We start from the raw sequence: 24,180 nt of genomic DNA on the forward strand, positions 1-24,180 counted from the left end.
TCCATGAATGCAAAAACATCTTGCCCTTTTCGATCCCCAAGAACGATATTGATGATTCGTTGCAACGTCACAGAGGAGTTCTTCATCCCCTGAGGCAGACGCGTGTACTGTAGTAATCCAACCACGGTCCGAATGGCTGTCAGTGGTTTCGAGTGATCCTCCAGTTCGACTTGGTAGAAGGCATCTTTGAGATCGAACGTGGACAAAACCTTTTTGCTGCCCAACCAGTCCAGGACCTGTCTCATGTCCTCCATTGGGTATGAGTCTGTAACAGTTGCGTCATTCAGAGCCCTGAAGTCTGAGGTGACACGAATACTTCCATCTTTCTTTCTAACAAAGACATTGTTAGATGCCCATGGGGAAGTACTGGGTTCGAGCACACCAAGCTCGATGAGACGCTGCATTGCTTCCCGTTCGACATCTTGCTCCTTTGGAGAGCGTCTACGCAAAGGCTGACAAATGGGTTTTGCATTTTCTTTCAGAACTATTTCATGGTTTACTCCCTTGATTCTGCCAAGACCTTTGAAGATCTCACGCCTTGACCACAACAACTCATGGAGTTTTCCCCTCATATGAGGATCTGATGAGAATTCAGAGTAGTCCGCTTCAACCTTTAGATACCGGTCAACACTTGCCCCTTACATCACTCTACATACTGCTTCGGGCGTGCCAGACAAATGAAGCTTCCCAATTTGCCCAGCAAATATTGTCCTATGAACTTCAATAGATCCATAATTAGCAGCCAGATCTAGACGAAGCCTGTTTTTTCTCCAGAATCGGCGTCCTATCAGAAGCTTGTCCGGCAGATGGCGGAGCACCTTGACCTCCTCTTCAAAATGTCTTTCCCATAGCTCAAACTTCAACACGCCCTTTCCTACCACTTCCAGGTGATGTCCATCAACAGCTTCTGCTGTTTCATCACATGGGAGCACTTCTTCTCCCGTTTGGATGAACCAAGCCCGGTCCACCCAAATAGACAATGCAGCAGTGTCGACTGGCACCCACAAACGCTCTCCAGACACGTTGACGAGCACTGAGACTTCCTCTGCATCGCCAATCTCCTGTAGCACGGGCTCAATGCATGCACAAACGCATTCTTTCTTCCTACCCGTTGCTACAGTTGAGTGTCGCCTTAGTTGTGTTTGGGGCTCGGACCAGCAGGGCTTTGCTGATCCGCCCTGCCTTTTTCCTGTTTTACTCTGTCACTCTTCTTCTTCTCACAGTCACGAGAGATGTGTCCAAGTTTCTGACAGTAGTGACATCGGAAGCTCGCGAAGCGGTCTTCTCTCAGCATGCCGTCTCTGCTTTTCTCTGTCCCTCCGTTTTCACGGACTTCACGCACCATCTCCGATCGATTGCCTTTTGCCGTAGATAAAGTAGCAACTCTGCATACCACCTCATCCAACGTTCCGGAGACGAGCTTCACTTGATCCTGCAAGCGATTCGGCAGACCGTTTTTGAGACGATTAAGTAGCAGCCCATCGTCTATGACATCTGGGAGCAACAGAGAAGCCGAACGGAGACGCCATGCATATTTCTCAAATGTCTCAATTTTTTCGTTCCAGTACATCGCGAAAAATCGATCGCGAAGGGCAGATTGGTGAATTTCATTGCATAACCTCTTGGAAAGCAATTCCCAGAGCCTCTCACAGCTTACATCAGAATTGAAGCTGGCAATCTCCTCATACACCAATCTGGCATCTCCATCAAATGCCAACGGCAGCAGCCTTTTCATTCCCGCTTGTGTGGTTGGAAAATCTGCAGCCAATCTATCCCAACAGCGCTTTGCTACGAAGAATGATCCGTCCCCAATGCTCCTGCATCGAGTGCTCTGTAACCCTTTCTGATAGATCTTGTACGCAATATGCGTGGGATATATTTCATAATCTCCCGAGAATGGCCTTGAAGCATTTACTTCCATCCTAGAAGCTGCGTGGTCCATTCTTGCTGCATGGCGGCCACTGTCGACAAAAGTCCCTTGAGGAGCTTGGTATGTTGACAAATGCTCCTCCTCAACTCCTTCGTCCTCAAGGCTGGCAAGATGCTGTGACTGTGGCACAGAGGCAATTGCGCATGCCTCGCTAACATGCTTCTCTTGGAGATACTCGAAAGCCTTGAGGAGTTGTGACATGGAACTCTCCAGTTGCTCCATTCGCAGCATGGTTGAGGCATCCCGGCTTTGATTATTCACAAACGTTCCCGGTGTCACTTCCGCTTCTTCTCTCAGCGAAGGCCCATGATCGGGTGACGTCGGAACTTGCACAATTTCCGGCACATTCAGATCATCCGACGCTTCGTCGCCCCTTTCTGGATTGGCACGCGTCCCAGGTGCCATCTTGACCTTCAACACTTAGAACCTTTTCGTCCCTTGTGCTATCACCTGCCGCAGCGAGCAGCTGCGCGCCTTTTACAATATTGTAATGTTGCAGGTACAACCTGCAAGCGCAGTCCGCAGGATGTTGAGCAGTGATCTCCGGACAAATCAGACAGACTTGGTTCTCAGGAGATACACGAATGGATAAATCAACAAAAACAGATGAACCCAATTTAGTCACACAGCACGTAGTCAAAGCCTAACGCGCAACAACAGTTGCAGATCAGCAACAAACACAATATAAAACAGCCGTACTGCAAGCCAACAGCTGCAGCCTCAACGACAGACCACGGTGGGAATCAGCAAACAACCGCAACAGCAGTCACAGCCAAACTAGCGACGACTCAGACGCCAGCGCGCTTCCCCCCTTCCTCCTTCGCTCACCCCCCGCTTCCCTCCATCCTTCTCAAATACCCCATCCTATGTCCCTTCGACCACCAGCCAGGAACTGACAGACCCCTCTCACCTGCCACGTTCACCGCGTCCTCCCTTGTCCAACGGACGTCTAGACCTCTTTGCCAAGTCCCTTCCACGATCCCTTTTGACTCGAACGGTTGCGTCCAGCCATGAAGCAAGATCCATAATTGAAACATGTCTTGGAATGAACAGCACTGCAATCGTCCGGTGTGTCCGCACACTGCGCAATTTGCAGTGTCAGCACCTACACGTTTTCGTACTGCCAATCCCGATTACTCACTATGGTTGATCCAGATTCCTCATCCGCTGCGCACAACGTGCAACAGTACCTTCCTAGTAAACCTTTTAGAAACGCAAAAATCGCAGCGAGCAACGACAAAGTGCTCAAGGCAACCCTGCTTTCTACAAGAGCGTTTTCCGGCTACCGCAGAGACAATTGAAACAGCTTCAACCGTGTTGTACTTCACTGTTCGAGTAGAATCTTGTTCCATCCTTCAGCATGGAGCCAATGACTGACCGCGGCTTTCCAAAAATGCCAGAACCAGGCGGCCGAGCCCATACTTTGGAGTCCTCAGCCTCGATGTGCTGGACTCTTTTATTCCTGGCTTACTCTTCTTCGACATTTGTCAACGAATTTGGACATGGATGGCAAGCAGCTTGGACGGTGCTATTAGTTTTGGTTCCAGTGTGCCTCGCCGGTGCAGCCAACATCATGGACGGTCGCCGCCGCGCAGTCCCTATATTGGCAATTTACATAGCGTATATCCTCATCCCGTCACTGCTTCAGCTCACAAAGCCAGACGACCACTCATCGCTTCGCTCCGAAATGGCCGACCTGATTACCGTTCTTTGCATCTGGCTTCCACTGGAATTTAAGCTGTTGTCATCGGACATATCACCGACTGGAAAGGTTACAGCCTGGGGCTTGTTCACCGCAGCTTTGACAGTCGTGAACTGCTTCACAATTCTACGCCCTTTTCAAAGCTGGCCCACGCTCGTGACTTGGGCTACACTTTCAAGGTAACCCCAGTCGATGTGCTGATAGCGCTAGCTGTGGGTGCTGCCTCTGATCTCATCACCGTTCCACTTGCCGCCCTAACCCGGTTTGCTGACGTCAAGACGCCACCTCGTTTAGACGCGGCCAAAGAAGCCGCCACTTTCCTAGGCATATTCATGAACGGCGTTACCGAGGAGCTTATATTTAGGGGTATGATTCAGAATATGTTGGAGCAACGCCTAGGCCACCGGTCCATATCTGCACTACTCATCGCGTCTGGTGCCTTCGGCATTGCACACTTAGGGAAATCAAAACTTGGATATGACCCGCCAAACGTTCGATACATGGCCTCCGCCTGTGTCACCGGTGTTGCGTGTGGGTTCGTATGGCGACAAACCGGAAAAGTCACAGCTTCCGCGCTGACGCAGGCCACGTCGAATTACATTATGTGGCGCGTCGCGTTAAGCAAAAAAGTTGGCCAGTAGACAGCGTTTTTTCGCAGCTAGAGTCCCTGTATAGCACTTGACAATGATTTCCACTCTTAAACTCACTGAGCACACTCTAATGCTAGTCTAGTTCGTCCCACAGGTCATCGTGCTTGTCAATATCGACCCATTCTCGGGTAGGGTTTTTCGTGTAGAGCGTGGCATTGAATTGTCCAGGTCGCCCATATGTCTCTCCATTAGCACCTTCGAAGCGAAACGGGTTACTTGACATGAGCACGCAGTTTGACTCCTCGCCGGGAAAAGCCGGAACAGAGATTCCCTTTTCCAAAAGTAGCTTTGAGGAAGATGTCGACCAGCTATAAAGTGGTAGCCCCCGGCAAACACATTTGATCCAAGCTTTGGTGCTTCTAAAGACACTAGCACTTCGGGTTTGATAAACGAATCTGCTGTCACATCAATTTTTCTTGGACCCGTCGAAAGATCCCAGCCAGATGGTACATCAAGGCTCACAATCGCAAGCCGAGTTGAGATTAGCATCTCGTAAACAGTCCAGTACTGTTGTCGAATGTCCCCCCCATCAAAGCCAGTTCCAAGCAAGGCATCTACAACGATGTCATAATAAAACTCTAGCGTGCTGGGAATGAAGTCGTGCAAGTCGATTCCGGCTTCATCGCAGACAGATCGGAAATTAGCATGCTTAGATTGCTCTGCAGCATAGACCGCTGGTGCATAACCTCTCTTCTGCAGCTCTACAGCGACTTGCAATCCAATTAAGCCGTTTAAACCTGAGCCGCAAGCAGTAAACACATCTGATATTTCTTCTGAACCATAGCATTGTTGTAATGCATCACAAAATCCACTTGCACAGGTTCTAGCCATAACCACAACGTCCCCACCTGAGTATGTAATAGCATCATTAATGGCTTGATTTGCCAATTCCGGGGAAATATGAGTCTGCCGGGGTTTGGAGTTATCTCGTTGCTTACTGCTTTTGTCCACTTCCATTTGCATCGATATTCTGCCTTGCGACCTTCTGTGTCCTGCGACTCTGAAGTGCTTGGCACGGGCTCTCTTGGAGTTGCACAGAAATGCGTGAATTCATGGGTCTCGCCAATGGGCTCGAGACTTCAAACGCTGTCTTCTGAGAAGCCATGATTACACACGGAGGGATTCTTCTAATGCGACCAGCCTGGCCTATTCCCAAAACGATTGATTGGAGGTGAGAATGATGCAAAGCAAGCAAAATGTATTCTGGAGTGCAGCCTTTCTAGGGTGACGCTTGAATGCTTCAAGACTCCAGTCTCACGAAGCCTCTATGACTGTTTTCTGACTGCTGTGCACGTCCTAAAGCAGGAAATCGAAAATTGTGGCGGCAAGACGTACTTGAAGCTGGAGCCGAAAAGCTGTACTTGGTGTCCTCAACTGCTTGTGCTGCAATCTGCACTGATGTGTGCCCTGGGACTTTGCTTGGTCAATTTGAGGTCGTGGGATTACTCAAAACACCGGTCAATCTCAAAAGAATGAAAAAATTCAATTTCAATGCCACACCAACCATCTTCCGTAATTTTTCAACGAGACGAAGCCCAGTTTTGTGAGATTGCTGTGTGTCTCAAGCAGTGTTACGAGGCATTCGGTTGCCAGGTGGCGGCTGGACACGCGTACCACGGGGCGGAGCGCATCCGTATACCGCCGAAGGACGGGCAAGCGAAAGGCGGGAAGGAGGGGGCGAGACAGCACGCGCGGGGAATTGGGGGTGCCAGCCACCGGGGAGACGAAGGGAAACCATAGGCCGCACGGGGCTCGGGCTGGGGCAGAAAGACCGCGCAGGTCGCCGGCCGAGGGCGCGAAGGGAAAATGGCACGAGGGGGTGGCTACCGGTGGGGCAAGGGGAAGCTGGATCGAAGGGGAAATTACGGGAGGGAGGGTTGGGGATAGCCGACTCATCCCGGGGAACGTGTACTTAAGAAGCCATCCCCGAAGATAGGAAGGGGGAGGCAGCAGACTTGTGAGGAGTAAAAGAATACGGGTGGATTCCCGTCATTACAGGTCGCTCGGTGCCCCGCGGCAGAATTGCCGCAACAGCACCCCTCAATATACTTTCCTCGCGTCTTTCGCGCTCACAATGTCAAGAATGACAAGCACCTCTAGCTATGGCACTATTGGGGGGATGGCACTATATAAAGGAGGCTCAAATACATATATTTCGGGACAAAGCACACTGCTAACACAAACACAACAAAGCCTGTATAACACAACTAAATAATTAGCACTATATAGAGGGAAGCACTACTAAAGTAGGCACTATTGAGCAACCACCCTGTAACATATAATGGCTGTCGCGCGACAAGATTTACAAAAGCTGTATGGCTGGCCAGCCATACTGGAACTAGATTAATTTTTGTTAATTTTTTAGAGGTTGATTCTAGTATGGGTAGCCACCCATACAGCTTTTGTAGATCTTGTCGCGCGACAAACACATCACACGTGTGGACCCAAATGCAATGTATTACACGTGTTGATCGATATGCAATGTTTTACACGTGGCGACCAAAATGCAATGTAATACACGTGGTGACCAAAACGCAATGTTTTACACGTGCGAGAAGCTGGTGGATGATGATTGGCCGATTATGATACGGAATCGTATACAGTGCCTCCTACGATATAGTTCTATAGCGTGACATACCTTTAGCTATAGCACTATTGGGGGGATGGCACTATATCCCTGTGCTCCGTTTTGTGACGATTTAGGGCGTCACAAAAAGTGAGACGATTTGTGTGACGATTTGTGAGAGTTTTGCTCTTTTCGCCGCCTTCATCTCATTCGTCTCACGCCATCTTCTTATTCGTCACACATGGTTTGTGAATATTTGTTGAATTGTAGCACTTTTTGAGAACGTTTTGTGATCATGACAAAAATCGTCTCAAACATCACACATTTTCGTGAATCTTTTGTGACGGTTTTGTGAGACGCATCTCAAAACTCTCAAACGTCAACCTTGAAATAAAAACTCTCACACTGATAATGTGCATTTTGTGATGGCAGTGTGCATTTTGTGATGGCTTTGTGTGAGTTGTGTGAGGGGATCACGAAGATCACATATGAAAGTGTTTGTTTATTGACAAGGTGCACCTGAGACGGTAAGGAATCACCTTACTCGCCCAGGACCGCTCGTAAAGTAGACAAGGACCACTAAAGTAGAATTAGTCATCCTACTGCCATTGGTCTAATTGTTTGAGAAAATTAACGGTGGCACGATATTGACTAAGTAACCATCACCTCCTTTAGAATTCCATAATGCCTAGCTGGACAATAAATGGAGTGCATACCACCGATTGCACAAATGGTTGGATAAACCGCTCTGTCTCTCCCTCTGTATCTCTCTGTCTGTCTCTGTCTCTGTCTCTCTCTATGTTTATACCCATCTCTCTATATGTTTATCCAATTCTTTATGGTGACCATCTATCTATGTGTGTGTCCATCTCTCTATATTTGTGTCCATCTCTCTTCCTTGTATCCCTCTCTCTCTCTATCCCTCCCTCTCCGCCTCTCTGGCTGCATCTCCTCTTCCCTCTATCTGTTTATGTAAACAAGTGTCTTTAAAAAGATTTTTGGGGTTTCCTTCCCTATACTCTATATTGTAGTCCCATTTTCTCTGCAGTATTCGTGAAGGTGCGTTGTTGTCGTACGAAAGCGACGCTTTTTCAGTGACTGGGGCGGACACGAATTGTCGGCACTTATAAATACTTGTTTGTCTATGAGAGGTGGACGTTGAAAAAGGTGGTTGTGAGGTGGGTTGCGTCCTGTGATCAGTGGCCACTGATCACAGGCCGGCGGGGGGGTGTCGCACTACACCGTCATTGCTGTATAAAATTGCAAAATATTGATGCAAATTTTGAGAGTTAGGACCTGTGATCAGTGGGGAGCTGTGATCAGTGGCCACTGATCACAGGCCGGCAGGGGGTGTCGTACGACATCGTCATTGCTGTATAAAATTTGCAAAATTTGGTGGCAAATTTTGCAGGATGGGAGCTGTGATCAGTGGCCACTGATCACAGGCCGGCAAGGGTGTCGTACGACACCGTCATTGCTGTAAAAAATTTGCGTACTTCTCAAAACACAGTTGTCTTCATGACCCTGCTGCATATTTGCATCATTTTTGAACAAACGTATACGTGTTCCTGCTGTACTTTCTGTATCCTGTGCAAATGCATTATTTACGTATTTTAATTAGTTCTAACTCTCCGTTGGCGTCGTGTGATCAGCCGCCGCTGATCACATGCCTGACAGGGGTGCCGTACGACACTAGGTATCATTTCCCACCAAAGTATAATCACAATTCAATACCATCCAAATTTTGCAAATTTTACATCAAGGACGGTGACGGACGGCACCCCTCGCCGGCCTGCGATCAGTGGCGACTGATCACAGCTCCCAAATCTCAAAATTTGCACCCCAAATATTGCAAATTTTTACAGCAATGACTATGTCGGACGGCATTCTTCGCCGGCCCGTGATCAGTTGCCACTGATATCAGGACGCATCCGGTTCAAATACGTAAACATTGCCTTTAAATCCGATGCAAATTTATACAGCAAGGACTGTGTCGCGCGACGCAGGAAGTATTCGGACATTTTCTCCCTTTTAGAAACCAGCGGCCGTCGAGAACGCCGAGCCGAAACCCAACCCCGGCCTTCCCCAGAACGTGCATATGCGGAGGTGCCATCATTAAGCGTACGCAATCTTCGGGCTATTTTTAAACCAAGGTAATCGCGGGCTCCAGGCAGCCGACTCATTGCTTTCTCAATATCCCCACCCTTTCCAACGTCAGCCCGAAAAATGAAAAGTCATGCGCAACGCGCTGTGGCATGAAGTTCAGCTAACGCCATTTTCCATCTGGACCGGAATTACCATCATTACAACAACCGTGCCTCTGCGCCCCGCATCCTTAGGACGGGATTCTAGGGCATTATAATGTATATCGCAAGCTTGTGTTGCTCGAGCGCGTTCACCAGGCGGGAGGATTCTGACGAATATTCGTGCTCACTTGTAGTCCTCAAACGCAATAAAGTTCGTTTACGTACTGCAGTTTCATATGACTAATGCAATGATTTGATATTCGTTTCTTTTTTCGGCGTCTGTAGGGTTCACTAGCACCACTTGTACACACCGTGCCTGGCCTTATTCCACGGTCACCCATTCTGAGGGTGAGTTTTCTCCCTCCTTGATATAAAGACCGGTACGGACACGTAGGGTCCGTACGTTACCGTGTGTAAAATCTGGCTTGAGGCCTAATTCTAAACGGTCCCGAACTCTTCTTCTGATTACCGCTCAAGTGATTCTAGTGGTGACAGTGATTCACAGAGGAAGGGCACTGATGAGGACGACATCCAAGAGTAGGTACTGGGTAATTCATACTTTCAATAGCGAGAACAGTATCATCATCACTCTGTAGTGACACTTCTATCTTCATTGCACAATTAAATCTAAAGCAACTATGATTAAAAGAACAGTAATTCAATGACACATGACTGACTTTCAAAGCAATCCGGACTGGATGATGTCGGTACCTTTGGAGCCCATACCCAGCTGTTCACTTGCACGTCTAAGTCCCATGGTATTTAGATGCTGCACAGAGCCGTGCATCTTTAAATGTGACCGTTACAAAAATATCGATTTCACAAAAAACACATATGTCTATATACTGACTACGTTCCAATGGTTACCCCCAACTCTTTACTCTTCGGTATATATTTCAAACAAATTTCTCAAGTATCACTTTCCAAGGGAAATTAACAGAGGACGATACCATCCACCAGTTGATAATGGTATCAGATCTTTTCAATGGCCTCCAATTCGGGAGTGATATAGAGGTCTACTATACCTTGGAGAATGAAGAAGAAAGCAAGGCATGGTTCCCAGCAACAGTCATTAGTCTCAACTATCTTCATGATGATCGTCGAGAGGTGCTCAAAGGGACCATTCAATACAAGGCAGCGTTTGGATTCAGGGCATGTAAAAGCAAGGTTACTTTCAAGGAGGGAAACGAGTTTGTACAAGATGGACAAAAGTTTAGCTGGAGACTCAAAGATACATCCGTGCGATTGGATAACAGCGCAAGCTCAGACGTGGCAAGCGCATCGATGGATGCAGATGATATGGACTATGCTCCAGGTAGTGCCATGGTAGAAAAATGCAAGAAGGTTAACCACACGACGACTGTCTCACTTGACCAGAATACAATCAAAGATACACGTGAGCTAAATGCTCTTTCCAGACGCCTTCAGTATCTTGAGGAAGTGGTGAAAGGACAGCAATCCTCGATTACGACTGCACTATGGACTCAGAATCCGCTCCTCATTTCTGATGCAGGCTCCAATATTCCTCTTAAGTTTATTTCGTTGCGTCTAGAGCATTGGTTACTCAAGACACCGACACGTCCTACCCCAGTTGAAATAACCCGTGGGACGAAGTGGTTTGTACAAGACTCATTTAAGGCGCGAGCAGACTGCACATTGCTCCAGTTTGATTCTATATCCGAAAGAGTCAAAGCTCAGCTACGAACAAAGGTTTCTATTCTTCCGGAAGATTATATGTGCCGGAAATCAGTTGTGAAGGAGACGAGTGTATACTTTAGGAGCTTCCTAGACTTGTCAGAAGCACTCGGACCAGCATCACCGCAAGTTGTCAGAGACGTGATCATCGCAAAAAGGCTGGAAAAAGGTACCGACAATTATGTATCTGCCAGAGTGATAGGCTGTATGGCCGGTCCCAACACCGAATCTCTTTTTGACCCGTGCTATATGAAAATTGGAGATTCTCTTGCTGTTATAAGGGATGACGAGGATGAACAACGGCACGTTGTATTTCGTCGGGATTGCACTTGGGATTCCATAGAGCAGACCTACTCCTATCCACTGGAAGACATAAGACTATCAGAGCTTAACTTCCAAGAACGCATTTCCAAGGTAATGAGTGCTGAAAAAGTGGTCAGCGGACCATCGGACCGGAAGGAGTCGTTCTACCTGCGATGGAATCTTCAATCCAATCCTTGTCAGTCTATATTTGCTGATGTAAATCGCAGCGACGTACTAGGAGTACTTCAAGTGCATGTCCCATTCATCTCTATCAAAGGGTCTGCCCATGTGAAGCAATTCATCACTGTTGCCAAAGTTCTGGGCCTCTTTAGGTAAACTCAATTCATTCATGCTACAGCAGTCTCCCGCTTTACTCATTTTTCACTTTGGTGAACTAAGAAGTTTCACTATCACATCAAATACGACCCCTTATAAATCGAAGTCGTGGACCATGACCACATCCTCATCGTCTTCGACTTGATCCGCCTGGATTTCATCCTCACCATCCACCACGCTCAGATCATCATTATCCTCGTGATGTGAACCTGAACGGACCGGGGGATCGTGCACGGAGTTGTACATATCCACGGACATCACTAGCTTCTCCTTCAAAATACTGGATAGTTGCTGTGGAAGCTCACCCCGCTTTTCTCCCTGTCCTTCAGTCAAAAGATCTGAGTAGAGCGATCTCAGTCGCGACCGCCATGATCCATTGTGGTGATCCTGGCCATCCACTTCATGCAATATCTGCTCGTTTCGAGAAAATGCACCCCTCGCCTCGATCACCTTTATCAGCATGATCTCCCGAAACAGGACAGCAGTCATGTAAATCACACGAAAGGATTCCTTGGATATTGAATAGAGGTCTTCATCACTGCCACACCTGGTAAAAGCCACCAAGAACTTCAAGGCGACGTGCATGGCATTGAGTCGGATAACAATTTTTCGAGTCTCCTTCCTTCCATCCTTGTCTTTCGTCTCAACGTCATACGTAGTGATAAATATGAAGGGATCGCTTTCAGAAATCAGCTTCTTCCATGCTATCAAATTCAGGGGGTTCACCTCAGCGACCGACTTCATAGCAGTACGACAGGTTCCGTCTGGGATATCTTGGAGGTTCATGTGCGGGCGGGGTGGATTCTCATACTGGAATGAGACTCCCACTTGACTTTGGAAAACATATGAGAAGTTTTGAAAGAAGGATTTCCGCCCAAGCTCCCTGGACTTGTTCAGAAACTGATTACCTATCTTGACAACGCGGCGAACGATCTCAACCCTAATGTCTTCGTCCTTGATGAATCCAATTGGCTCATCTTCCCCCATCTTATCGCTTCGACGCCGAGCCACACGCCGGGCCTTCTTGATGGCCGTTGAAGCAAATTCTTCGTTGAAGAAAGACTCGACTGTGATCATTGTTATGTAGCCCGGCCTCAGCCAAAAAGGTTTCTCAGCGGTCTTCAGCTTCCCGCGGATGTTCGGATGTACCATTTCGAGTGACTTCGTCCCAATACTCGGATTGTTCATTGCATTTGCAATCAAGCTCTTTCCCCAAGCCTTTCGCAGGACCACATACTGACGAGCTTGCTTCGTACCCAGCAGCTCCTCGGTTTTCTCCTCGCTTGGGTCCCTTTTCCACAAAAGGACCTCGACAAGTAAAAGTCCGAACCCCAACACTTCGGAACTATTGACGTCCAATTGAAGCTTGGAAAATTGTGTGTCACGACTCACACCCTCTAAGGATTCACTCGCTTCCTTTCTCTGAGGAAGAACTCTCATGGTGCAATTTATCAACGCTCTTGTGAAGATAATGCACATGAATTTCCCTGCGAAGATGTCCTCCATAGGCCTAAGGAGGTCGTTTAAAGAGGCCTTCTCGGCTGCTTTTCCTGTCTTCGGCAGGGCGGAATTCAGAAGAACAATGTTGACGGCGTCCTGGCAGCGTGATAACGTCCGCTCTAAGGTTGAGACACGAGAAGATACAGCCTTGATTGCACCCAGAATTTCCTTTTTTTCAATGGCGAGCTGCTTCTCCAAACCAGCATGCAGTTCCCGCATGACTCGAAGTACTCCGTGGTTAGAGTCTTCCCCAAGTGCTCGAGCCAAATGGGGACCCCGGGGCTGACTCGGCAAGGAACCTGCCATGCACTCACGACGCGTGGGAACGACGACGTCTTCCACATCTTGAGTTTCGGCGACCCCGTCCATCTCTGCTGCACTAGCCTGCACACTCTCGTCTACGTACTCCTCTGGCTCGCGTCCATGGAGCTCGAGCAACTGACGGTTCGCCCGTTTGGGTTCTGTGTGTTCATCTTCCTCGCCATGATCTCCATCCCCGAACAAAAGGGAAAAGTCTTCACCCGGAGACGAACCGATGGCGCGCTTGCGCTTGCCCGCACGCGGAGGTGCTGCATCAGACGGACCACTTCCCTGACTTCGAACGGGAAGCGAGCACGTGTGAGATGGCGGACTGCCTTGGGGTGTCCTGACTGTATTGCTTGAAACCCGCCGGGATTCCTGCCCAGCCGCTGCGGGAGTAGCTTCGGCCGCAACACGAGGAGATGACCGGCGTTCCGCGGGGACCTGAACCCCAGGCGCTTGGCTGTTAGACTTCCGAGATGTCAGAGGTCCCTTCTGCTGAGACAAGCGGCCTCGCTGATTGCCTGAAGCAGCGGGTTTCATGGCTGCAGAACGCGAATGAGCACGCCCTGCCTTCTTCCCAGACCTTTTTCGCGGCGTCATTGAGCCTCAGTAGGAACACAGGATGCGCAAAGTCGGGAAGCAAAGGAAAAATGATGGCGAGAGGACTCAATCAGTTGAGAAAACGTGAAAAGGTCGATGAACGCCTCTGGTACTAGCGCGGGTTAGGCATGAGCTTATTCTGGTACGAGCACTTGAAGGTTAAGGACATCACGGGCAAGCGCTGGTTTAGTAGGCAGCAGAATAGCACATCACTTTGCTACATCGAGGTATCAAAAAAACATTTCCGTTACAACTATGCTACTCCAGCAAAAATTCTGGTCCAGTCACTGGCCGGAACCAGAAACGCCCCTCATCCCCGTGCTGAATGGGAACGGCCAAAAAAGCTGGCAAAATATGGCTGCCCGCGAACCAATGACCCACGAGCCACCGTTCATTGCTGGCAAAAATCCAGCATTTTTTGGCCCCAAAAATAGCAACATCATTGCTTTTATTAAATTTATCATAAATCTGACCTTCCTGTGTGATCCTCGACACGGCCTTTGGGTAGTCTTTCTCTCAGAGTGGTGTACCAAAGTGGCAGTGACCCTCCTGTGGGAGACCTACGACTGCTGGAGGCTGTGGTACTTGCCTCCCCAGCTCATCAGCCTTATGCGACCCCTCGATTATTCGGTTCCCCTAGGCGGTGCTGATGCAGACACCGAACTGCATTCTCTCCTCGATAAAATAGAGGAGGTCGATTGGGACTTGATACCGCGTCAAAATTCCTCTCGTTCCTTCGTCCGGCAACGCCCCTCCTTCTCTCCTGGTCGTGCTCATCGTGGTGCGGGGGACTACGCGTGGTTTAACCCCTGGACGGGATCGCAATGTTCTTGCAACGAGGCGCGTCTGAGTCGGCAGTATGGGAGTCAGACGCCCGTTCCGGTTGAAATGCCCGTCTTCCTTGCGGATCCCCGCGAGCGCGACCTCTGCCCCAGAGAGCCTTTGCGTTCTCGCCCTGTGTTACCGGTCTCACCGACTTCACTTCCTGTCGATCCGGCCGACCGCACTCCTCCCGTGAATGCTTCGATAAGGGCGACGAGAGCCCCTGAGTGTGAGGAGGTCAAATCCCCTTTGCGGTCCCATTCACCTCCAGTGGCCAGGTGTCAACCTCTATCAGAGACGAGAAAAGTCCCCTCGTCAGCTAGCCGGACTGAAAGTCTGTCCGTGCGCGCAGCCCCAGAAAGGAAGGGAAATTCTTCGTCCCTTACCCCCTTGGCTCCTCCTGCACCGTCTTCCCCTGTGCACGTCCCGGCTCGTCCCCCTTCTCCTGCGGCTGTTCCAGTTGCCGCCCCCTTGTCACCAATCATCGACGCAGTCCAATCGACCAGGGGAGGTTCGACCTCCCCGTCCTCTCCAGATGTTATCAAAAAGAAGGACGGCGCCGCCAGCGTCTATCGCACATTGCTCCGTGCTCACGGAATAAACGAGGGGGCTCTTCGAGGAGCGTCCCTTGTTGACCTGCGCTTACTGGCGCGACTTTTCGCCTCACTTCCAAAGAGAAAAATCCTTGGGTAAATCGTCCCATTGACCCATTGCCGATGGTAGCGCCCTGCCGATCCATGTTCGGATCATTGTCCTCTGAGAGTGTCGACTCATCGTCGACACTTCCCTTCGTTCCACCGAAAATTAATTGCATTTCCTTCTCTTATCAACTTCCTCCTCTTGTTGCACTTCTCCTCCTCTTTATCCATCACGCACGTCATCCTTCTCCTCATTTTCCTTTTCCTCCTCTTTTTTGTTGCTTTCATGATGCGCCCCCGTCACGGCGGTTGCACCCTCTTCGTTCCCCCCTTTTTTCTCTTTTCCTCAGTACCTTCTCTTTAATTTTCCTTCAATTTTCGTCCTCTTCCTCCTGGTTCGCGCCGAGTCGAGTACTCCGAGGTACCGACTTCTTCCTCTCTTTCGCCCATGCCACAGTATCGCAGCATCCTCACGGGCCGCGATCCTGATCACCTCTCCCCATTTTGTCTGCGCGAGACCTCGTCGAGTCGAGTCTCCCAATCAGCAGGCGACCGCGAGACTTCTCTGTTGCGCGTTCTTCTGTCTCTCTTTCGCCGTGCGTTGTCCCTTACCCTCAGCACTTCATCATTGTTTCTGTACCGTGCTGCGAGCTCGGCTTTCCCTCGGGGAACGCCACACTTACTGTTGTCCGTCCATCTTTTCCCCTCCTGGCGCCTTCCATAACGTGTTAGCGCAGGCTGCGTAACAACGCTCTACGAAGGACGTCAGCACCTCCATGACTTGTCCTCAATTTCGAAGGACCCACAACTGGGATATCCCAATTTGGAATCCTATAAGGATCTCATCCTAAAGCGCGGCGGGGTAATCATCCACGTAGTTGCTTCCCGCTTTTCCTTAGTCTGCGACCGCCCCTTACTTGGCATCTGCAAATAACAATCTGAAATACTCGGCGAATATTGGTCTCCTTCGCAAACAAAATTATTTCTCTGTCGCCAACCAAGTCCCTGACCTATTTCAGGGGAAATGACCTCCAAAAAAAATTCATCTCCTTAATTCACTTCCCTAGGTCAAAGAGCGATGGCAATTTCGTTGCATTCGCGGCGATGACGTCTCCTACACCTCCCCTTCTCTTGTGCCATACACTGAGAAAGATTCTTTTTCGTCCACAGCTTCGACCACTTTGAGGCGGTCCTTCGTGCGAGACGTATCGTGTCCAGGAAGCTGTGTCCCGGATCGGGTCAACATTAAAACAAAATCGAGTTGGAATTTGTTGAACGTCTTCGTCTGGAGACTGAGAACGCGATACGCTCCTTCTCCTCTGGATGCTTCGTCACGCTTCGCTGTCTTCACAAAAAGAATGAACATGCAGCGGAACGAAAGAACAGTAAAAAAATGAAAGGGAGACAACGAACAGAAACAAAGGGGTCGGGGAGATCGCTGCCGTCTGTCTCTCAGGGTAAAAACAAGGCGCGAGCTTAGGCGTTATCAGTCGCTACAGGCAACAGATGGTTCTTCTACAATAAGCTCGCGGGGTATCACTTTGCTCCATAGGAGTGGCCCTCGCGTTCATGACCTTCCGGTGCCTCCATGGGCAGGGGGCTTATTAGATGGCCGCTTGATAGTCCCATTTGCGGGAGTCGCTGACCGAGTCAAAAGGCGTAGGTCTCCATGCTTCTGAAATGCGTTCAGCCCTGAACGCTTTCAATTTAACTCGGACGTCCCTTGCGTCGCAGCATCTTATGTTCTGACGGTGCCAGACACGACGTCCACGTGTAACATGATAGCGCACTTGGAACTTCGACTCGATTTCGACTGACTCACGATCGATCCCCTTTCGCTTTCCTCTCATTTAGCGAAAGCTGACCTTCATTTCCTCAAGCGACGTTCGATGCCTTGGTTATTTCCCAGGTCATCGTCCTTTTCCTTCTCTTTCTCGATGCGAAGCTCGTGCCCTTGCTTCTGCTTTCTCTTCCGACGCTCAAAAGGTGAGTCACATTAACAATGCTCCTCAGGGGGGGGGCCGTGTCCCCTTCTGCCCTCGCCATGTCGATCCATTCCTAAGCTCCCTTTGATAACGCTTCTTAAGGAACCCAGTCCACAATTCGGGTGAGTGAGGTCGTACAGAAAACAATTTGGCTCGAGACTCGAGTAGCAGGTGAGTTAGGACAGTTTGTCTGCGCACGTCCTTTACAGTCCAGATTCGCAGTGTCCATCTTGAAGAACCGTTTCCCGTCAAACCGTCATCGGGACCTCCGCACACAAAGGCCTTGTTATTAATTTTCTTCTCAACGAAGACCGGCCTCTCGATGAATTTCCCCGTAGTTGCGACACCGTTCCAGTAGTGAGAACTCGCTCACTGTATTCTTCGATACTCGTTAGTGAGTGCCGGTCGAGTGGCTCGCAGATGACTCACCCCATGACCTTCTGTCTGTCAGACTCTCTTTCGTCCCACTCGTGTGTTCCCTATCCTCAAGACAAGCTTCTGAAATTTCGCAACTTCTCGTCCCTGGTAGCACTAGAACAAACTCGCTCTTCTTCCCGACTCGATACACGCATGATAAATTAATTGCGAACGACGATTTGCTTGTCTGCATAGATCAGGAGTCGACCCGCACGCGTCACACGACTTGTTCGTCGATTCCTGCGGCGCGGGGTCTGGCTTCCTACGTACAGTAACCCAAAAGAAACAAAAACGCAACCAAAACAAAAACACGGAAAAGAAAAGACTGGGGGTTATTGTAGCGAACAGGTCAGTGATTCGTCTGCAATGTGATGACGTGAGTGTGGAAGTCGATGTCTCTTGGTACTGCGCAATTCGCCTAAACAGGTCCTCCGCTGGTGATGGTATTATAATTTAGAGGAGGGACCGGCGGCGTCTGTTTTCGCCTATCTGCGAGCTTCTCGTCCCCACTTTTTCACATGGGGTTCCCTCTTTGTGTCTTCTTATCAACATAAGAACATAAGTTGCGCGTGTTCTCTACGGCGACCGCCCGATAACGGCCCCTTCGTGACGAAACTTCTTGCTCGTCGGGCATGTTGCATGGGGTAAAATCGAGGGATGGATCGGGGTCGAGTTCGAAGCGAAGGGTTGGGGTCGTGATTTCTTTCTTGGCTCGCGCCTTCTCGTGCGGCTTATCAACCGTACAGCCGGACGGGCTTGGGCGCTTATGCCTTCGGCTGCAACACTCGACAACCACTCTTCGTGCGACCAACAAGTACCACATTTCCCCTTAATTTTGATTAAATTTTGGAGGACTGACCATTGTTCGATTTTCGACTTTCACCTCTATTCCCGCAGCTCTCTGTCGACATCTCTATTGTTTTTGATTTAATCACCCCCCATAAGGGCGGATCATCGATCCAGGCGTCACTTCGCGTGCGCGCGGCGGCCGCGTGTGATCGTATCCAAGGAGGTAAATTACCTCAGCCTGACACTACAGTGGCGCTTCAATTTTTCAGTGGGGCGGCGCACGTCTCCCCATTCATGTGCGGAACCCGAAGTAAGATTTACTGACTTATTGCACTCCCCCCCTTCTCCATTTCTTGACCTTGCGACGCTCTCCGTTCCACAGGTTGCACGCCGTCGCACTGACTTCCACCTGTGCGTCTCCTCATAGGAACTATCCTGCTTGTGCGTGCGCGACTTGCGGTGGCAGCCGTAGTTTCTTCCGTCGGAAGTATGCCACAACTGTGCTGCGCGGTAGGTGTTCGATTGGCTATCACGTTGTGTCCTCGGGCGTATAGCCGTACCATTTCACCCGGAGAATTAAGTTCTCCTTGTCGTAGCCGTGGTCCACGACCTTGTCGATCACATATTCCTGACTCTCGCCTCCTTCTTCCTGCGTGTCCAACCGTCCTTCCCCCTTCCGAAGAGCCCGCGGCTCATCCTCAACCTGCTCTTCCGAACCTCCCGTCTCTTGTAGATCGAGTGGGGTGCCCGCAGCTTCCTGATTTACAAACGATCCGTCATCCGTCCTGTCCTTCGCTTGCGCGGCGGGTTCTTCTCGTTCCCCTTCTCGATTGAGGAACTGTAGCGCTTGTCGTAGCCCGATTATCGGCGTGTAGTCCATGGGACTAGGGGCTAATTCGACTCGATCTCGCGACACGCGCTCTTCTTGGTCGCCGATGGCAATGACGACCGTATTCTCAGGTGACTCCTTCACTTGATACGGACCCGTAGCCACTTGTGCCAACTTATGTCTCGGCTCGGTGGCCGTGCCTTGCTCTTTCCGAAGGAATACGTATGATCCCGAAGGCATGTCATACTTCGGCTTGCGGAGCCTTGCGTCGAAATTTCGCTTGTAGCGCGCTTGTTCTTTCCGCAAGCTCTTACCAGCGCCTCTCATCAGGCTTTTCAACCACGACTGCCATTTCAGGTAGTACGCTCGATTCGAGCTAAATCCTTCCAAACTGCTGATGCTCACGAAGGCCTACTTGCTCCTGCACTCCGAGTTCGGCTCCAAGCACCCGCAAACCCCGCCCGCCCTGCTACATACTTCCATCCCGGTCCGCCACCACCCGCCAGAGAAGGGCACGCTGCACCAGTGGGGTAACGACGCCAACGTCATAGCCTGCGTCTCGCACACGTGGTGATCGACGGGCCGGTCTCGAATGGCGCTCTCGGCGTGTCCATCGGCGCCCCGGAGGGTGCCATTGCTCCGGCCCTGCTTAGAATGCTGCGCAAGAAAATGCTCATGAATGGAACATCCATGTCGTCTCCCCCCGCTGCAGATGTAGTTGCAGTTATTATGTTGTTTCTGAAAAAGAACCGCCATCCGTACACGTCTGCCTTAATTCGCAAGGCCATTGAGAACACAGCAAGGCCATTGCAACCTCCATGGTTGGGCCGTCCCTTGGAGAGAAATGAAAACCCGCTTCTGCCGCTGGCGAGGGCGAGTCGTCAGACGCCTATGAGTCTGGCTGTTACCAAGATGTGGTCTTTGCATGTGGGCGGGGGAGTATACATGCCCCTGCGGCACGCGAGTATCTGCGGCAATATGCTGCCGCTCGCGATGACTCTCGGAATCTTAACAGTACTACTGAAGCAGGTCGGCAGCCACTCTGTCAGACAAGCCGTGTGGTGGAAATGGTGGTGGTGGCGGAGAGCACTCCAGGCCAAGTTTAAGACTTGTACGGATGGCGGAAGAGAGACACATTCCTCTCCTGGGAGTGATCAGGATCCAGTCTCTCTTGAAGAATGGCGACTATCAATTCGCGCTGAGGATGGTTCCCCCGCCCGTTGAGGGTCGAACAGAACCGGATTCGGACCGATGAATGTGACAAATAGTATCTTTTTTCGAGGAACAACCGAAACTCAGTCCAAGCGGCGCGCCTCACTTGCCATTTCTGATGAGTGGGGAAGTTTTATGATTCCGCATCAAACTTGCTCTACTAGATAGTATCCATTTACTCTTGTCCACCACGTTTACAATAGTGCTCAATTAGATCTACTTTCAGGCGATGGTGCTCGAGGTTGTTAGTTACTTCTTGATACCGCTTTGCTACTCATTGTGCCCAGGTCTCTTTTGTCCCGCTTATGATTGGCATGATATCATTTGTACTGAAATGAATGTCGTCCATGCGCACTGACTGCACAGAAGGTTCATCCACAAATACTAAATTACTCAATTCGCTGTCGTAGTCATCCCGTCGTGCTTCCACCACCATATTGTGAAGTACAACATATGCCTGAACAACAAACGCGATATCCTCCTTGTAAAACAGCTTGATAGGGCGCTCGAGAACGTGCCAGTGCGCTATCAGAATACCAAACGCTCGCTCTACATCCTTCCGTACAGCCTCTTGCGCACGCGAAAATTTCTTGTCCTTGGTCGAGTTGCCATCATTGGGAATAGTCTTTACAAACACTACGTAGTCGGGCCCGATTATCCGGATAAATACCATCAGCAAGGAAGTAGAACAGATTTCTTGTAAAGCCATTGACAATGTACTCCATCCGGGGAGGAGGGGGGGGAGATCCTGATAGAATCCTACCCATCGTAGGAGACAGATCAAGAACGTTAATGGCGTCTAGAGATCCAGGAAATCCAAAGTGCATGAACCAGAGCCATCCCTCAGCATCCGCTATGCCTTCAAGTACCGCAGTAGGCTTCTGCTCCTTCCCTTTGTGCGCTCCAGCGAGACTGGTCGGGCATGACTTCCATTGGTAGTGATGGAAGTCGATGCTTGCCACAATCCCCGGAAACCCTCGAGCAGCGTTGATGCGGAGAAGCGTCTGCAGATCCGTTACTGTAGGACTGCGCAGATATTCAGCTCAAATTTCCTCGACTACTCCGCTCGTAAACGTCTTCAGAGATTCCATTGCAGATGACGCAGAAAGCCGGCAATATTCGTCGACGGGGTCTGCTACTACTCCATATGCCATCATGAGCAACGCTGCTGTAATACGTAGTAGCGGGCGAATACCAGGAGTTCCGAGAGCGTCAAATTTACGTACAAAGAACGGGCGACCAGACATTCGCTCGTACACTCGCTTAAAGACTGTGTCCGGGGCATTCTAAAACGCCTCTCAAAATCTACATCATCGTACACGCAGTCCTCGCTGAAATAGTCCCTCAAAGTCCTCTGCAATCCCCCCTTGAAGTCTCGATCTTTGTTTGGTCGCCGGGCTTTACGAGAGCCACCGCTCTGCCGCACTTTTGCAGCGACCGACTCATCTTGGTCTTCTCGAAACCGCCGCATGTGGAAGTCCATGATTGCATCGTCCCCATCGCTGTCGTCCATATATTTCAGGACGGTCGGAAGAGCTTGGCGCGGGTCCATGTCCGTCACTCAGTCAAGCTAGCGGCTGGAAGCCGCGCCAGACACCTCGCGTTATAATCGGCGCGAGCGCACCGTGCGCCACAACTGCGAGCGGAGCAGGTGGCAGACACAACGCGGTGGATAGGCAGAAAAACGTCTAAAGGCAGGCGGCGGGCGAAGTCGCGCGCGTTGTCAATGTGGATCTGCTGCAATAGAACTGGAAACCTGAGTAGGCAGAAAAACGTCTAAAGGCAGGCGGCGGGCGAAGTCGCGCGCGTTGTCAATGTGGATCTGCTGCAATAGAACTGGAAATCTGAAACTGGCGTTAGGGTTGACGCGATTAGAATCGGCGTGAATCGATTGAGTACACGCCACAAAAATCTATGGGAACAACTGCCGAATTGTAAGCTTACACGTTTCGGATCTATCCGGCTATACAGTGGTGGAAAAATTATAAAGCACCCCCCAAAAACGGGCATTGCTGGACAGAGAAAAGCGCGTGTTTAAAAAAGAGCTTCGTAGCCCCTCAAAAATGGACCGGGAAAAACGAATCTGTAAACGGTTTTATACAGTACAGCCAATATTTTGCATTACAGTCCAAAATCAAATTGACAGGTGGTAATATATGTAAAGCACCACACCCCAACAACACCACACGGACAAGTTGTTCAGTGTTTGGCGGGAGAAAGGCAACACCAGCTCTTCAAATAGTACCACGAACACCCCAGGTCCCTTTTCCATCCCTCTTACTGCTCGAAGACATGCCTCGTGGTCGGTCACTCAGCGCTGAAGAGCGAGGAAAATTTTTGGCGTTCCACGAAGCCAAATGGTCCCAATCTCGCATCGTGAAGGAGTTAAAGCGAAGTCAGGCGGCCGTGAAAAACTTTCTCCGCAATCCAGAAGCCTATGGGTCAAAAAAACGAGCTGGAAGACCAAGAAAGCTCACAGTCGCAAGTAGACGCATGCTCCTTCGCGAAGCATCCAAGGGTATTTTAGGGTCTAGAGAGCTTTATCAAGATCTACAACTGCCTGTGCAAGCAAGACGCGTGCGGCAGATACTGAACCAACACCCAACGTTGACGTATAAAAAGATTAAGAGAGTTCCGCAAATGCTTATTCATCACAAGACTGCGCGCGTCGCCTGGGCGACCGAAAAAGTTACCTGGACCATTCCGGACTGGAACAACGTCGTCTGGAGTGACGAAAAGAAGTTCAATTTGGACGGCCCGGACGGGTTTGCCTGTTGTTGGCATGATCTAAGACGTGAAGATCTAATTTTTTCGAAGCGCCAGCAAGGGGGCGGCTCATTGATGGTTTGGGGAGCCTTCGCAGGGGGGAAAAAGTGTGAACTGGCGATTTTGGAGGGCAAACAAACAGCAGTTAAGTACATTGGGACGCTCGAGAGCTTCCTGTTGCCGTTTGCGGACCAAGAACTGGGACCGAGCTGGGTCTTTCAGCAAGATGGGGCATTGATACACTGCGCTCATATCGTGAGGGAATGGTTTAATGAGGAGGATATGGTGGTTCTGGACTGGCCAGCTAAGTCTCCTGACCTAAACCCCATCGAAAACCTCTGGGGAATTCGGGCTCGGAAGGTGTACGAGCATCGACGTCAGTTTTGGAGGGGTTGAAGAGCTCAAAGAGTGCACCTTGTCTTCTTGGGATGCCATACCAGCTCAAACGCTCCACAACTTAGTGGGTTCAATGCAGAAGCGTTGTTTTGACGTTGTTAAAAGCAACGGACGGGCAACGAAGTATTAGAGACCCCATGCAGAGCACAATAAGACACGCTTGTGGTATCACAGCCCAGATTTGTAATTTGTACGGCACCCGCCGCCGCGGGTGCCTTACAGGCGGACGGACTACACGTGTGCATTACACGCGCACGCGCACGCTCACACGGGCATTACAGGCGGACGCCTACGCGTGTGCCTTACAGGCGGACGGACTACACGTGGGCATTACAGACCGATGGACTACACGGGTGCCTTACAGGCGGAAGATCTACTGTATACGTTACAGCCCGGAGGTTGTATATGATAAGGTACAGTAGTAATGGCACAGTACAGTGCATTACAGAATAGAGTACAGTAGTACAGTAGGACGGACAATGTCCAAGACCCCGC

The 24,180-nt window shown here is 50.2% G+C and overlaps 3 protein-coding genes; 2 read left to right on the top strand and 1 right to left on the bottom strand.

Annotated features, from left to right (window-relative positions):
* Positions 1 to 2,965: 2,965 nt before the first annotated feature.
* Positions 2,966 to 3,307, top strand: CHC_T00006519001 (hypothetical protein). Its single transcript, XM_005718972.1, has one exon. It carries the CDS (start codon positions 2,966 to 2,968, stop codon positions 3,305 to 3,307), a length of 342 nt encoding a protein of 113 aa, XP_005719029.1.
* Positions 3,308 to 4,624: 1,317 nt separating this feature from the next.
* On the bottom strand, positions 4,625 to 6,178 carry CHC_T00006520001 (hypothetical protein). XM_005718973.1 is given in 2 exon segments: positions 4,625 to 5,770; positions 5,771 to 6,178. 1 exon segment carries the CDS (start codon positions 6,176 to 6,178, stop codon positions 5,771 to 5,773), a length of 408 nt encoding a protein of 135 aa, XP_005719030.1. The 3' UTR covers positions 4,625 to 5,770.
* Positions 6,179 to 22,815: 16,637 nt separating this feature from the next.
* Positions 22,816 to 23,685, top strand: CHC_T00006521001 (hypothetical protein). Its single transcript, XM_005718974.1, has one exon. It carries the CDS (start codon positions 22,816 to 22,818, stop codon positions 23,683 to 23,685), a length of 870 nt encoding a protein of 289 aa, XP_005719031.1.
* The last annotated feature ends 495 nt before the right edge of the window (positions 23,686 to 24,180 follow it).

The sequence above is a fragment of the Chondrus crispus genome, genomic scaffold, assembly GCF_000350225.1.
Source record: "Chondrus crispus Stackhouse genomic scaffold, scaffold_44, whole genome shotgun sequence".
Lineage (NCBI taxonomy): Eukaryota > Rhodophyta > Florideophyceae > Gigartinales > Gigartinaceae > Chondrus > Chondrus crispus.

Excerpts from the sequence above, each read along its gene's own strand:
- CHC_T00006519001 (XM_005718972.1), top strand. The coding sequence starts at position 2,966 with ATGTCTTGGAATGAACAGCACTGCAATCGTCCGGTGTGTCCGCACACT.
- CHC_T00006520001 (XM_005718973.1), bottom strand. The coding sequence starts at position 6,178 with ATGAGTCGGCTATCCCCAACCCTCCCTCCCGTAATTTCCCCTTCGATC.
- CHC_T00006521001 (XM_005718974.1), top strand. The coding sequence starts at position 22,816 with ATGCCTCGTGGTCGGTCACTCAGCGCTGAAGAGCGAGGAAAATTTTTG.